The following is a 17,073-nucleotide window of genomic DNA, read 5'->3' as shown; positions in this document are numbered from 1 at the left end:
GTTGGGGGTTTGGAGCGGAGGAAGGGCGCTTGTTCCACCGGTGGGGGGTGGGGCGGAGGACAGCCGCTTTTTTTTTTTGCGGGGTTGGGGAGCGGAGGACGGCCGCTTGTTTGGGCTGGGGAGGAGGGAGCGCGAGTGGGGTTACGAGCGGGCGGGGAGGCTTATCCATGCAGCGTGTTGGGCGGGCAGGGAGGCGGGAACCTGTGCCGGCGGGGTGGACGGCTCGGCCATGCAAGGGGATATGCGGGGAGGCGGTCACCGGTGCCGTGGACGGGTGGACAGCTCTGAGAGGTGGCGGCTAAGGAGCCAGGGCCCAGGGGGGCGTGATCTGGTGGGGGCCCCCTGGGGGGGGCAAGATGGTGGGGGCCCCGGGGCTTGAGCCCCGGGAGCCCCGCCTATAATCCGGCCCTGCTCGTATATAAGGTAAGATAAAATTTCTTGAAACGTTATTTCATTCTGGTTAAAAAAGGGGTTTAAACAGCGACATAGAAAAAAGTTTTAGAGCTGGCAAGTCTAAAAAGCGGTAATCGGACCTACGCGCTTTGGACGCTTTGCATTGTGGTCCTTATTCATGGTCTACTTGAGGAAACGACAAGTTATATATAAAATTTTCTGGCTTTTTCTGGCTAAGTTGAGTGTCGCAGGTAAATGGGGTAGTCCTGCGGCCCCTTCGTTTCATGAATTTATGGCAGAGGTCCGAAGGTGTAAGCACTATGAAATGATATTGGCCAAACGGAATGGGTACGTGGAAAAATGGAGTAAGATATGGATGTTGGACAGGCCGAACTTCAAGAGCATCGGGGGTTTTTTTTTCCGTGTCTATTTCTCTCCTTGTGTTTCTCTCTCCCTCTCCTCTTCTCTGGGTGGGAGGGTTTTTGGGTTATTGGTGGGAGGTAGTGGGTGGGTTGGGTAAGGTTGAGATATGAATTTTCTCTTAGTCTCTCTGAGATGGAATGGGGTTTATTCTCAGATTTTTTATATTGATGGATATTTGAAATGGAAAAATGTTGACACATTTTTGGAAAACATTTTTTTATGATTGTAACTTCTTTCTTTGAATAATTGTTAATAAAAGTTTAAGGGGTATTCCAGGAATAAGCATAATTTATATTCAAATGGGTCATTAAAATCTAAGCTAATATGTAATTAGTTGTTTTTTTAAAATATTTTGTTCCCCTTGGCAGAAAAAAGGATGGAGAATTAAAATGTTACTGGCCCTTTAATCCATCCTGTGACTTTGCCTGCACACCACACAGGAAAACTGCACTATGTTTTTAGTAAACGTGTGCCAATGAGTTTTGCATTCATTTATTTATAACATTATGGAATCAGAAGTTCATATTCCCAGAATACACCTTTAAAGATACTCTCAGGATAAGTTATGCTCATGATAACAAAATAACACATTATCTAATTCACTGTTATTAACAAAAATAGGTAATAACGTACCAGTAATTTTCTTTCCTGAAACCACAACAGCACCAGCTGAGAGAGAGGGGTCCCAGGGACAGGAAATACAGACTTTAAATTTCTGCGCCTCCTCCTCCGCCTCAGTGTGTTTCAGAGAACTGTACAAAATTTATGATATACAACCACTCCCACATAACACCAAGTGACTTCATAATAACGGGTAACCACTCCCCCCCTTTTTTTACAATGTGAGAAAATCAGATACAAAGGAAATAACTGTGAGGGAACTAAGTGGTGCTGTTGTGCTTCTGGGAAAGAAAATTACCGGTACGTAATTAACTATTTTAGCCAACTTTTCTTCTAAGCGGACCCATAGCTTGTAATTAACTATTACCCATTCACCATGACAGCACCATGTAGCTGCTCTACAGATGTGATTTATTGACATTTCCCTAAACTCTGCCCAAGCGGTAGCTACAGCTCTGGTGGAATGGGCTTGTAGGTTTGAAGGCACAGTCAGATAGGCCTCTGAATAGGCTGCAGAAAAAGCAAATGTAATCCATCTTGCTATGGTAGAGGCCTTCATATCCTTATTCTTCCCACCAAACAAAACAAAGAGGCTATCCGTTTTTCTCCAAGAGGCAGTTCTGTCTAGATATTCTAACAGAGCCTGTATAACATGCTCTGTGGAAATTTTTAAATTCCTTCTCCCTTTCTGTTGAAAGATTGGCACAAAAAGATGACAGGACTACTTCCTGGGACCGGTAGAACTTAGATACTATTTAATGAAGGAGAGCCGCATCTGTCTCCCAGAATTTTGGTATAATTGGGTTTGCAATTGGCTGAGGTTACTGCTACCAATAACAGTACTTTAAGTTTAAGAGACCTGATGGAAATGGGTTCAAACTCATGATGAGTAACAGAATGTAATACTATTGTCAAATCCCAGGAGGGAATTGTATGTTTTACAGTAGGAAATATATGTGATCTTATATATACGTGAAATGTATTTAGGGGTTTCAAGTTAATGTTAATTCTTAACAACCATGAGGTTTTTTAACTTGAAAAAAGGTTGAATAGAACCCTAATTCTTCCTCCGATGAGACCTTTACTGGGACCGACTTCTGAAGAAAGGTATTGACTTCTGCCTCTAGCGCCAGCTGAGCTTGGATATTTGACATATGAATGATCTTAAACCTTTGACAGAAACGGAAGTCTCAGGCCTTCACGGATGACACCTAACACCCACTTATTATTAGATATTTTATCTCATTTTGAGTAGAAGCAGGAGAGTCTACCCTCACCGGAACATGGCGTCAATGTTGGCTTGGTCTTTTTGCAGGGTCTGAGGGCTGACTGACCATAAAGCCCCTTGGCTTTCTAGATGACTTCCAACTACCCTCCCTCTTGTCCCTAGGCTTCTGAGTGGGCAGAAACCTACTGTGTGGACAAAAAGGATTACTTCTGAACCCCTGATTGCCAGAAAAGGTCTTCTTTCTGTGTGAGGCTTAGTCCAGTATTGTATCCAATATAGACCCGAACAGGTACTCTGCCTCACATGGGATGGCACACAAGCGATTTTTAGACGCTACATTGCTATTCAAGCTATTCAGATGCTTTCTCCAAAGTGGTGATATCCGATAGCAGCTTATCTCTCTGAGTACATTGTCTTACTTTTTCCTTCAGTTGCGATCGCCACCTTGTCACACACGTAGCAGCTATATTCAGGTTTAAAACCAGCTAGAGAAGCCTCCTTCAATCTCTTAAGGAGACAATCTGCTCACTTATCCATCAGATTTTTAAGGTTCCCTGCATCGTCAAATGAAAGGGGCAGACTTCTTCGAGATTTTTGAAATCACAACATCAATCTTTGGGGGTCTGTCCCAAAACTCTTGACAGCCCGAGGAATGAAGCCTTTTTACTCGGGTTTCTTCCCCCCCGAATGGATAAGGGAGGAGATGTTCTTATGAAAAGGGAAAAAATGGTCTGTGCTTTTCCCTTAGGCCCTAGAACAGTGATGGCGAACCTTTTAGAGACCGAGTGCCCAAGCTACAACTAAAATCCACTTATTTACCGTGAAGTGCCAACATGGCATTTTAATCAGTAATTTATTGCTACCTGTTCTTCCACATCTTTCAATTGTATCAATTCCTGAGGCCACCAATACAGTTGAAAGAAGGAGGGCAAATTCAGACTATCATTGTAGCTTCTCTACAAGGTCTCTCTGTACAGGAAGAATGGTGAATCCAGCAGGAGGACCTCCAAAGATAGTGCAGCCCTTTCCACACCTTCTCACTTTTCCCACAGTTCCAAACAGCCAATCAAGTGTCACTTTAAAATAGCGCTGAGAGCAGTATCTCTTAAGTTGCCTGGGACTGCAGGAAGATTTGGTGGATTTGTTTCTGTCTGGTTAGCTCTGTCCTGGGGTGCCCACAGAAATGGCTCTGAGTGCCACCTTTGGCACCCGTGCCATAGGTTCGCCACCACTGCCCTAGAACATAATGGGGCTTATTTACTAAGAGTTGCAGATCGCACTGTCATTGGACTTTGCACCATTTTCAGGATTTGCACGGCTTTGACAGGTATTTAACAGGTGTCTGTGCTGAGATTGTGTAGCACGGGATCGATTTTTGGTGCAGCTGCTCTGGCTTCTATGCGACACAAATTGGGGGGCATGCCATCTGACAATCCAACTGATTCGGACTGAGCGAGGATTTTAACTTTCAAATGATGTCACAAGACAATGCACTTACATGCACCAGGAACAAGAAGGTTAACTCTGGCGGACCTGGGCAGGGAAGCGACACATACACAATATCGGTCACACAATATTAGTGAACCGCACCGCGCATTAATGTCCGAGAATGCACTTTTGGTGAACTCCGTGGACCCGGTAAGTAAATGAGCCCAAATGTCATGCATTCCTTCTGTTCCTTAATTTCTGTTGTGCATCTTATCAACTTTATTAGATGGTCCGTATCTTGTAAAGGAAACAACGTGTTCCAGAATCCTCTTCTTCTGAATCCTCAGAGGGTCCTGGAGAATCAGTAACATTACTCAACTTTTTTAGATACCTTCCTTAAGGAAGTACATACTTCCTCGTGTATGACCACTTGCATATTTCCCAACAATAGCCGAGCTATTGAGAAAGGAGGGAGAACCTCTGAAACAAGTCTAGCCTGGTGAATTTGACTGCGACCGAATCTTATTGCATCTTTATACTGAACTTTACTGCATCTTCATAGAAGACATACATGTACAGACACCAAAGAACAAGTGGGTTTATTTAAACCCTACCAAGGTTAAGACTCTTCTTGTACCATACATACAAAGGAAATTACTACACCAGGCCAGGCGAGGACAACTTCGGTAAGCGTGGAAAAAACTAAAGGAACCAGCAGTTACTGAGCTCCGGACTATTAAGCGCACATTGGTTCCACGCCTGTGCAGTAAATCTGATCAGACGCCAAAGGAGACATAAACTTGCAAGTAGAGTGGAAAACTGAACGGTGTGTGAGTATTATATGATCTTACATTTCTCACAAACATCCAGTGAACATCATTCAATTAAACATTACAATCTTGCTCTCTCCATTTGCAAGCCAGATAAGAGACTGCTAATATGTGTGTCATGCTTTATCCAACTAAGACGCTAAAGTGATGACAAATGTGTATTACATCTTATCCAACTAAAGTGATGACAAATGTGTGTTACGCTTTAACTAACTACTGCGTTTAAATTGGGACATTACATATAAGAAAGCAAAAAAGAAAAGAAGATTTCTACTTTGATATATCTTGATTTGTATATCCTGTATTCATCTCATAATCAAGACTTTTCTGAGAAACATTGTCATCCAAGTAACAAATACCCCAACAGTGTGAACACTGCACAATTACACAATTGTCTCAGGGATTTCTATACCTCTTTTGCAAACCAGTTTATGTAGCCATAGTTTTACTTATGTTTCTAGTGATTTTCTTAGGTGTACTATTATGTGTACTATTTTGATATATACATGTGTTTTTATGTTATCTGCAAGGATGGGATGTTGGGCATCTAGTACAATAGTGCTTTAATAAAACTGTATTTTATTGAGAAATATATTCTATATATTTTATTTGCAACTATAATTGGGTGTGCCTTAAACTGGTGCTCTGGACACTTTAAAATGTATTATTATTTGTTGCTGATACCTCAACTATCTGTGAGCACATGTTTTTGGACCCCTATTAGGTGGAACGGTACCCCTTGAGTAGCCCCGTTTTTTAAATTTACTTAGTTATGTATATATATATGGTAAAACACAGAACACCTGGAACATCTATAGGTAAATGTATAAAGTCTACTATAATATAATAAGTACTATCTTATAATTACTCTAATATAGTCATATACATACACAGAAAGCACACACAATATATAACCTAGTTCCTTATGTTAGGTGCTGGTTGTCCAGGGGGGTCAGGAAACAAAGAGACAGATTTCTGGTTTCACCAGCCTAAATATCCCTTTGGGCAGCACCTGCCCACTCCCAGAACCCCAACCTAAGACCCCTCAGTATAGACCCCAGTTTGTAGAGAATCTCACACCTGGTTCATGGTGGCTTCTTCCTATTCAAAGCCTTTTGCTATGTTAACCCCTTACCGACGTGCGATGTGGAGCCCCCTCCATAGCCGGTAAGTCTTTGCTGCATATTGCAGCAAAGACTTACCGGTAACACCCGCAATCGGTGCTTGCACTGCAGTATTGGCGGTGTCTTGCCATCTTGGGTGCCACCATCTTGACAAGGATCGTCACTCCCCTTGACATCATCGGGGAGCGGTGATCCGTCGCCATGACAGCCTCGGCTGACTCATGTTGCCCCTTTGAAAAATATTAAAAAATCAATAAAAAGTCATCAAAAGTCGCAAAAATTACAGCTCCGTACACCAAAGTATAAAAAACTTATTGGCGCCAGAAGATGGCAAAATTTTGTACAGGTGGTTTTAATTTTTGTAAATGTATGAAAACATTATAAAATCTATACAAATTTGTTATCCCCGTAATCGTATTGACCCAAAGAATAAAGTAGACATGTCATTTGGGATGCACAGTGAAAGCTGTAAAATCCAAGCCCACAAGAAAATGGCGCAAATGCGATTTTTCACAATTTTCACTGCATTTGGAATTTTTTTCCCACTTCCCACTACACGGCATGGAATATTAAATACCATTAATATAAAGTGCAATTTGTTACACAGAAAATAAGCCACTACACAGCTCTTTCTGTGTAAAAATAAAAAAGTTATAGATTTTTGAAGGTGGGTAGTGAAAAATAGAAATGAAAAAAACAACAAAAAAAGGCCAGGTCATTAAAGGGTTAATGACCAAATGGCCTCTGTACACACTGACATCTCACCACAGAATATCAGTGACTGCTGTAAGTATATACTGTATCAATTTACCCTGTATGCAATATATATTATATATATATATATATATATATATATATATATATATATATATATATATATATATATATGTATATATATACATAGATATATATATAGAGCAGAGTATCCAGTTAAGAACAATGTTCCACTGGCACAACCCATTTATGTATGCATAGTACAGTAGTCATGGTAAAGAAATCTATACTCACCATGTAAATTTCTTGATAATACTGTATCAGCATCTCTGTCACTTTGATCTGAGCAGCACTGTCGTGGAAACTTTGCCTTTCACTCTCCAAACTTTTTTCATTCTGCAACAAGTTTGGGCCAAATATGGTTGCAAGGTTTGAGATAGACATTTTATTTCCAGGAATCTGTGAAACACCAAATTCAATAGACTTAAAATTTATACACAGAACATAATGAAACGCTCCCCCCTCCTGCTCATGTTCTACAGCCCAGGCGAATATACATCGTGTGAATGTACCCTTAGTCTCGTTCTCTACAAATCTGCCCTATATGGAAAACTGGCAAGAATAAGCCATTATTGATGTGATGTATTTGGCAGGGTGCTGCGCAGCGTTTATTTCTACCCCAGGCCCTTGTTGTATGATATGAAAACGAAGATAAAGAAATGCATGTTTGCGACGAGACAAGAGGTGTTTATGTGCATGTTTATATAATGCAATGTACAAGAGTGTTGGGGAGATCTGATTGCGCTTATTGAAGGTCTCACTAAGAAAAATTATACGTTTATAAATGATAGGTCAGTTCCAGGGGACCCTGGGCAATTGCCCACTTTGTCTTGCCCTAGCGCCGGCTCAGATCTCCAAATACCTCTCTGATCCAGCTGACATTTTAATGTGCAAGTGACCTCCCAAGTCTCCTGTGATGGCAGAAAAAGAGTGAGCACGTTAATGTTCAAGTGCCTGGTTCTTTTGTTTTTAAATAGGTAGCCATCATGCATGTGTTGCAAAAAAAAATATGTATATAACTTCATCAAATTGATAGTTTCAGCACTATGACCTGTCGATCTAGGTAGAGAATATAGGTAATTTGAAAAAATGTAGAAGTGTTGTTACAAGCGTTTGTCAAGTGAACTAAAAAAGGTAAAATGATATTATATAATTTCATAATAAAAATATAACTTACACATAGGGGTGTAACTACACATAGCAGGGGCGCACAGGTTCAGTGATCCTGGCAGGGCTGGCGATGTTGGGTGCAAACTTCTCCAAATGGCCTTGTGGGCCCTCTGTATATAGTTATTGATTCGGCCATTGAGGGCCTCTAGAGTACTAATACACTGTGGCCAGCAGTAGCTTCCTTTAGGCAATATGATATGATGATATCATCGTGCTGGCTGTGTAGTCGATGGCTGTGGAGTCTGGGCAGATGGAATGGTCTCAGACTGTCTGCCTCGGTCTGGGGTACTCTTGTTCCAGCGACTGTCTCTGTCTCGGGCACCCTCGTTCCAGCGACTGTCTCCGTCTCGGGCACCCTCGTTCCAGCGACTGTCTCCGTCTCGGGCACCCTCGTTCCAGCGACTGTCTCCGTCTCGGGCACCCTCGTTCCAGCGACTGTCTCCGTCTCGGGCACCCTCGTTCCGGCGACTGTCTCCGTCTCGGGCACCCTCGTTCCGGCGACTGTCTCCGTCTCGGGCACCCTCGTTCCGGCGACTGTCTCCATCTCGGGCACTCTCGTTCTGGCGACTGTCTCCGTCTCGGGCACCCTCGTTCCAACGACTGTCTCCGTCTCGGGCACCCTCCTTCAAGGAACGGTCTCGGTCTCCGACTGTCAGTTTGTCTATGGAGTGATTTATTAGACGTGTCTAGAGCATAACTGCTCTAGTTGCCCTTGGCAACCAATCAAGGCTCAAGTGGGGTACTCTTGTTCCAGCGACTGTCTCTGTCTCGGGCACCCTCGTTCCAGCGACTGTCTCCGTCTCGGGCACCCTCGTTCCAGCGACTGTCTCCGTCTCGGGCACCCTCGTTCCAGCGACTGTCTCCGTCTCGGGCACCCTCGTTCCGGCGACTGTCTCCGTCTCGGGCACCCTCGTTCCGGCGACTGTCTCCGTCTCGGGCACCCTCGTTCCGGCGACTGTCTCCATCTCGGGCACTCTCGTTCCGGCGACTGTCTCCGTCTCGGGCACCCTCGTTCCAACGACTGTCTCCGTCTCGGGCACCCTCCTTCAAGGAACGGTCTCGGTCTCCGACTGTCAGTTTGTCTATGGAGTGATTTATTAGACGTGTCTAGAGCATAACTGCTCTAGTTGCCCTTGGCAACCAATCAAGGCTCAAGTTTTATTTTTGCACAGCTGTTTATAAAACTACAGCTGATTGGTTTCCATGAGCTCATATTAATGACCCGTGGTAGAACAGCAACCAATCATGGCTCAGCTTCCAACTGCCCCAGCAGCAGACAATGGCTCCTGTATATGGTGGTTAATAAGTTGATTTTGGAAAGCAGAGGGTAAAAATTTCAGCTCAAAACTTGGAATAAGACGTTCCCTGAGTCATAGGCAACGACTGTGCAAAATTTGGTGATTGTAAACGTGATGGTAAAGATTCCTTTAGCGGACATACACACACATACATCCAGCTTTATATATTTGATAATGGGGAGGGGGCTGGAAGCTGGATTTAATTAGTTTTTTGAATTAGTATTATTATTATGGGGGCCCTGCATATAATTTACATTGGGGAGACCCTGTTTATAATTATTGATGGGGGTCCACTTATTGTAGAGAGGACAATATATAGTTTATATATAGGCAATAATAATCCATTCTGGGGAGAAGTCATTATTTTATTGAAAGTACAAAATTGATGGTTAACATTGTATATTTTAAACACACAAGAACATTTTTATATAAATAGGGGCAGAATGTATTTTTGGACATGTGTTTTGAGGGGTATATGGTATTGTATATGATATGGGGGGGCACGTCATGGTCACTTGTTTTGTGAGGGTATATATAGATTAGGGGTGCATTTAGGGGACATTATACTAAGAAAATGTGCTATCTTTAGGGGCATAGTGTGTAGAAGCTGGCAGCAAATTCTGCATGGTTAAGTCACAATCTGGAGAAGTTGTTATGCAGTTCTTGAACCAAAGGAGAAGACATGCTACAAGTACTTAGATGGCACTTTTGCCATCTGTGTATGAATGTAAAAATGTGTACATAAATATGTGTTATTTGATGTCTAAATGGTTTCTGTAGTGACAAGTTAGCCCCTTTCCACAAAAGTGATGGGACCACCACGCATGACAAAAACAGGGTTCTGTTGTACCCCAGATTAACGGAGCAGCCCGTTGTGCATGGGCCGGCTGTTCTATTCATCTCTATGATGCTAACAGAGATACCTGAATACTGCACTCGGCCATCTCCGCCAGTGCCATAGAGATGCACAACTGGCTGTTTCCTATCACTGAAGCCCCCACCGATCAGCAAATTAGCCTCTATCCTAAAAGGTTGGAACTGGACAACCCCATTTAAGGAGAAGAAGGTCCCCATTCAGAATTCTGCTATGGGATCCAGCCTCTCCTAGTTACGCCCCTGCTTACACAGCATTGAGTGTAAGGCACACTGCACAGCATATCAGATGGTGCCACTGGGAAGTACAATTTGTTGGGGAGAGGGGAAAGAGTATCCCACATGATAGTCTGATGTAGTGATTCCTAGAGAGAGAGAGAAGTGAGGCTGCACTGCATAAGCACAATTCCAACACAGAAGTTAAATTGTCAAACAATTATTGTATCTATCATTTAATCTAATAAAGTGATACACTGGAATTCACCTGTTCTCCTGTATGGGTAACACTGTCTTTTTCATAAAGAGAAACCTTTTTAAGAAGCTGTAAGATCCGAAGCAATGTGTCAGCATTACAGGGAGGCAGAGTGCATATCAGAAGCTGCAGAACATGTAATTGTTCATCTGGATTCATGTCTACAGAAACAAGAATGTGAATTTAGTAAATATTTTATGCATGCTCATTTTATGAGAACAAAGAAATACATGTTAGAGAATAACTAAAGTTACTGATAAAAATAGTCAGCACAGCTGCACTTAGCCTTTGACTACAATTCCTACAATACCTGCAACATGCTGCTGGCATTTTCCTAGCCTTAGATACAGCTTAGTATATCTTGGTATAGCAGCCCTTTTTATAAAATAATATTCTGATAGTCCTGAAGCACTTCCCGGTTATGACATCAGTTAAGGGCACTGATGCAAGAGCACTGAGGGCATTCATATGAATCAGGACAGAATGTTTGTAATTGGCCGACCTGAAGCCTGTTATGAGTCTCATGCTTGCCACTCTCAACAAGCCTCATCTCATCTCGACCTGTCCTGTATGAATTCCTATGTTTCCTGTGATGGGAATTCTGGCTCTTCTTATTGAGATGGCTCATTAGGCTCCGCTCACTAAGAAGAGCCGGCTTTTCTGGCTCCAGAACGGCTCTGCAGGCCAGTCAATCACCCCACTCCACTTGGGTTGTGGGGGTGAGCCATTATGGGCGTTCGTGAACAACACATCACTAATGTTTACCAGGAAGCATAGAAAATGGAGATTAGCCTGGGGGGAAAAGGAGAGAAACCTCTGCTAGCAGTTATACACCTGCAGATAGCTAATTAGGGTAAATTAGAGAATTGCTTATCACTCTAGCCATCTGCAAGAGAAAGCTAGCAAAAAAAAATTTGCAACTGCATTTAGTTGGCAATTCCACTGTTTGAATTTTTTTTCCAGTACACTGCACAGAATATTTATCGATGCTACAAATAATAAGCCCTCATACAGCAAAGTATACTGAAAAATACATTTCTGCCTTTTGAGTGGAAGGAAGCAAAAAACAGAAGCACAACAAAAGGGCATCAGAGGCAAAGTCTACAAAGTTATCTTATCTTGTCACCAGTCCTATATGTTTTAGTATATAATTGCTTTTTGCTTGAATAACAATTCTGGATTATTCTTGTTATATCTATTTCTATTTCTCTTTGTGCTGTTATTCCTACAAATAAGTGTATGGGTAAATTGCCAACTATGTGTTAATGGTTGTGAAATGCATACATTTCATAAAACAGAAAGGTGAAAGGTTCATAAAAAATTATTAATCTGTCCCCCTTTAATAATTCTACAATTTGGCATAAACTAAAACATGCCTGCAAAGCAGTCTCCAAACCCATGTGACAGGGTGCCACAGAGCAGTGCTCTTATCAAGCTACACTTATGTTTTGCCTTGTAACACCACTTCCTTTAACAACCTTATTTTGGCAATGTAGTGATTCAGCTAGTTCTTGTATTCAAAAGTTGTGTTGTGAAAATAGTGACAAGAGGGGAGGACAGCAGACTGTAATAAATTCCCACTCATAAAGTGCTTACACATTTAAATTTCTCACTTTTTGTTTCATTGCAGCCAAATGTAAAGAAAGATCATTGGCCTGCTTTGGCCTTAAGGATGCGGTCCCATTTTTCAAATCTGCCCTGTGTCACTATAAGTGGTTGTAGCTTTGGAACGTTATAAGACATCCAGGGGATTTTGAGGATTTTGTTTTCTCGTGACACATAGTACTTCAAATTAGTTTAAACATTTGGATGGAATCTTTTGTGTTTAGTTATGAAAAAAGAATTTTGCAAAAATTTTGAAAATTCAAAAAGTTCTAAATTCTCTACTTTTGATGCATATAATAATAGCACCCAGATAAATTCATAACTTACATTTCCCAAATGTCTGCTTTATGTTTACATGTTTTTTTAAGATTCCACATATTTTACTAGAATGTTATGAGGCTCAGAATTTGGGTGCCATTTTTCACATTTTTTGGAAAATCAGCAAAACCCGTATTTAGATGGACCTGCTCAACTTCTAATGGACACTGAGAGGCCTAAATAATAGCGAGACTCATAAATTACCCCATTGTGGAAACTACACCCCTCAACGTATGAAAAAGCACTTTTATGAAGTTTGCTTAACCCTTTAGGTTTTTTTTAGGGGTTAAACCAAAACGGAGGTGTAGTCTACAAATTGTAATATTTTTTGAAAATTAAACATTTGAAATGAATTAAATGAAAGAAGGCTCCACAAAGTTTGTGCATCTATAGATAATTGGTGAGATTTTATTAACTCTTTTTTGGAAGATTTTTTGGTTTTTTTTTTGGCCATTTCCCATAGCATAAAAATAGTATATTTAATCCTCTGCACCTTCTGTGGCTACATATAAACAATGCAACCCAGAACATGTCCAAAAAGTTATATATAACACAAAAAACACACGTTCCTGAAAAAAAGTTTTGAATTCACACCAACCCTCCATTATTTATACCCATTATTTATACCTATGTTGTGGCGTTTTTACTTAAATTCTTATGAACCGTAGAGGGTTCTGTTAATACAATGGTGCACATCTAAAAGAAATTTTTTTATGTCATTAGCTTGGTTTACAGATTTATAGTTTTTTTATTTGGGTTACAGTTGTGTAAGAGAGCATACAATAATAAATCTGTGTTAAGCTCAGTGCAATTTTGTGCCAAAACTGTTTGTCGCCAGCTGTGGATTTAACACTGCTGCATATTTTAGTTAATATACACATGTGGGTTATGTATGATATCCTCACAGCTTACTGTTTTTAGGGAAGTAGATTTTCATTATACAGGCGGTCCCCTACTTAAGAACACTCGACTTACATACGACCCCTAGTTACAAACAGGCCACTGGATATTGGTAATTTATTGTACTTTAGTCCTACGCTACAAAAAACAGTAGCGTAGGTGTCTGTAATGAAGCTTTATTGTTAATCCTAATTCTAATGACAACCCAACATTTTTAAAATCCAATTGTCATAGAGACCAAAAAAGTTCTGGCTCGGATTACAATAATAAAATATACAGTCCGGACTTACATACAAATTCAACTTAAGAACAAACCTAATCTTGTATGTAACCCGGGGACTGCCTGTATAAGTATTCAGGATATGTACATATTTTAGAGGAAATTTTGAAGGTGCCTATGTCTATAAACTCTTTATTACAATGAAGAAAGCCTCTGCTTTCAGAAAATATATCATTTGTTGGGGTTTAGTATAATTCTTTATGCTGTAATTTCGGCTTACTCGGCAAAATTGAAAAAATTGCTCTGCCCAATAACACAACAAAATGTTCAGAAATGCATGGCAGTGAAATGGTTAAACTCATTGGACTTTGTTAGGAATGTCACACACCCGTCTATATACGACCTCACGGAGCTCATGACCTAGCATTTCAGAGCACATGAGAATCTTGAGTTCTAAGGAATTGCCCAAGGAGCTCAGAGAAAGAATTGTGGCAAGGCACAGATCTGGCCAAGGATAGATTATATTCTTCTAAACATTTGTAATCATTCGCAAGAAGACTCGTGGCTGTACTTGCTCAAAAGGTTGCTTCTACTCAATACTGAGAAAAGGGTCTGAGTATTTATGACCATGTGATATTTAAATTTTTTAAATTCTTGTTTAAGTCCTTCCCAGTGCCTGCCGTAATAGTATGGCATGCATCGGGAGTGGGAGGATGGAAAGGGATCCATAGTGCAGCAAAAACCCACCGATAACACCTGTGCTGGCACCAATCGCAGGTGTTAACCATGTGAGTACAAAGCCAGCGGAGGCATTCAATTTCCAGCAGCACATGGGTGCCGCCATATTGGATTCGGTCACCACCCCCTGTAAGGTCATAGGGCACCGGTGATCAGTTACTATGACAGCCTCGAGACAGAGACCCGAGGCTGTCTTGTTTTAACCCATGTATTACAATGTGCATATTGCACATGGCAATAGATGAAGTGGAAAATCCCCAAATGCTGCCATTCCGTAAAATGCCAGTTTATGGTAGCAGGATATGGTAGAATCAATCAGACAATCTAAAGTTACAGTACCCTAGGGGGTCTGAAAAATAGTAAAAAAAATAAAAATGATAATTAAGCATAAAAATTCAATCACCCCCTCTTTCCATAGAAATGATATAAGTAAAAAGTAAAAATCATAAATATGTTAGTTATTGCCACATCCCAAAATGTCTGATCTATCAAAATATAATAACAGTTCTTCCTGGCGTTTAACCCCATAATGGAATATAGCGCCCACAGTTAAAAATGCCACTTTTTTGCTAAATATATAAAATTATATAAAAAGTGATCAAAAGGCCACACGGTCCTTAAAATCGTAACATTGAAATCGTCATCAAAAGTCACAAAAAAATCACCATAAAGACCGATGTACACTATGAAAAAGTTATTAGTTATTTGTCACAGGGAAAGCCATAAGATCCAAGCCCACAAAAAAAATGGTGCAAAAGCATTTTTTCACGAATTTCACTGCATTTGGAATTTTTTTCCCGCTTCTCAGTACACGGCATGGAAAATTAAATTGTTATGCAGAAAACAAGCCCTCACACAGCTCTGTACATGGAAAAATAAAGTATTTATAGATTTTTGAAGGTGGGGAGTAAAAAAAAAATGGAAATTAGCAAAAATACCTGCATTTCTTGGTTTTTTTCTGTCAAAATAGGGTGCAGAGTGTACAAAATGTAAAGCAGTCTGAATACTTTTTTACTTACTTTCAATAGTTTTTATTGAAGTTTTCATTTTACAAACAGAAGGTTTGGGAAACATAACATTCCAGTACATGACAATACAGCCGATTTAAAGTTATGCATGCTATAGTCTGGAAGTCTGAATACTTTCTGTACCCACTTTATATATTTAGAGAGGGTTATGCACAAAATGGTGACCATTATGAAGACTGCTCTTTATATAGTGTTTCAATATACGTAAGACGATATTTTGAATAGGAGGACTTGTGCATTGTACTGTACTTAGTTTTTGCTTATTTATACTAAACTTATTGTTAATGTTTACAGCCAATGTCAGCCTATATTATTTGTTATTCTGCCTTACAATTATAACATGATGATGTACAGTATATCACTGTGGTTTAAAACAGCAGTACAGGCGGTCCCCTAGTTAAGAACACCGGACTTACATACGACCCATAGTTACAAACGGACCTCTGGATTTTAGTAATTTGCTGTACTTTAGTCCCAGGCTCCAATAAACTACTATAACAGTTATCAAAGATGTCTGTAATTAAGATTTAGTGTTAATCCTGGTTCTTATGACAACCCAACATTTTTAAAATCCAATTGTCACAGAGACCAAAAAAGTTTTTGACTGGGGTTACAATGATAAAGAATAGAGTTCCGACTTACATACAAACTCAACTTAAGTACAAACCTACAGAACCTATCTTGTATGTAACCCAGGGTCTGCCTGTATATTAGTAGGTACTTACCGGCAGTTTGTATGAATGCCGTGTACAGCTCCCAAGGTAGAAGGGGCTCCTTTAAGTCTCTCAAAAATGCCTTGAGAACAGCAGAAACGTCATGTACACAGTTGTCTTCTCCAAGAAGCATATCTCCAGTAATAGCAAACTCCTGTCGCAGCTATAGTAAAAAAAAAAAAAAATACTACAAATAATTAATCAAGAAAACAAATAGGGGGGTTTATACAAATTGGGATGCACCAAATTTATTAAGGCTGATCAACCTTTGCACTCACATCAGTTTATGATGTGTCATGCTTTGTGCAGCACTGCGTAATCTGTGTGCGCTATGTAAATAAAGAATTATTATTATAAATAGACAAAAAAGCTTGCTAAGCCGTGGTCATTTTTTAAAATTCATTTCAATCTGATAAAAATACATACATGCCGATACTTCGCATACACGCCCATATATATATATTTCTTATTTCTTTAATCAAATTGTATTGGATTCTTTAACCCCTTAAGGACGCGGGTTTTCCACTCATTTCTCGCTCTCCAACTTCAAAAATCCATAACTTTTTCATTTTTACGTGTAAAGACCTGTGTGAGGGCTTATTTTGTGCGTAATAAATTTTACTTTCCCGTAATGTTATTTATTTTAACATGCCATGTACTGCGAAGCTGAAAAAAAATTCCAAATGTGGAAAAATTGAAAAAAAAACACACGTCACGTTCTTGTGGGCTCAGTTTTTACGACTTTGACTCTTCGCTCCAAATAACACTCCTACTTTATTCTTTGGTTCGGTGCGATCGCGGTGATACCAAATTTATATAGGTTTTATTGTGTTTTAATACATTTTCAAAAATTAAACGAATGTGTACAAAAAAGAAAAAAATTTTCTGACGCTAATAACTTTTTCATACTTTGGCGC

General features: G+C 40.2%; 1 protein-coding gene across 1 annotated transcript in view; it reads right to left on the bottom strand.

Moving 5' to 3' along the window:
- LOC140076571 (rho GTPase-activating protein 6-like) overlaps positions 1-17,073 on the bottom strand; it is a 178,211-nt gene that overhangs the window by 26,202 nt on the left and 134,936 nt on the right. Inside the window, exons 7-9 of the mRNA XM_072123150.1 lie at positions 16,169-16,319; positions 10,647-10,795; positions 7,056-7,220 (exon numbers count right to left, since the gene is read on the bottom strand). Of these exons, the coding sequence (XP_071979251.1) occupies positions 7,056-7,220; positions 10,647-10,795; positions 16,169-16,319 (465 nt within the window). The remainder of the gene's footprint in view (positions 1-7,055; positions 7,221-10,646; positions 10,796-16,168; positions 16,320-17,073) is intronic.

The sequence above is a fragment of the Engystomops pustulosus genome, chromosome 9, assembly GCF_040894005.1.
Source record: "Engystomops pustulosus chromosome 9, aEngPut4.maternal, whole genome shotgun sequence".
Classification (NCBI taxonomy): Eukaryota; Metazoa; Chordata; class Amphibia; order Anura; family Leptodactylidae; genus Engystomops; species Engystomops pustulosus.
This window is presented reverse-complemented; position numbering and strand designations above follow the sequence as displayed.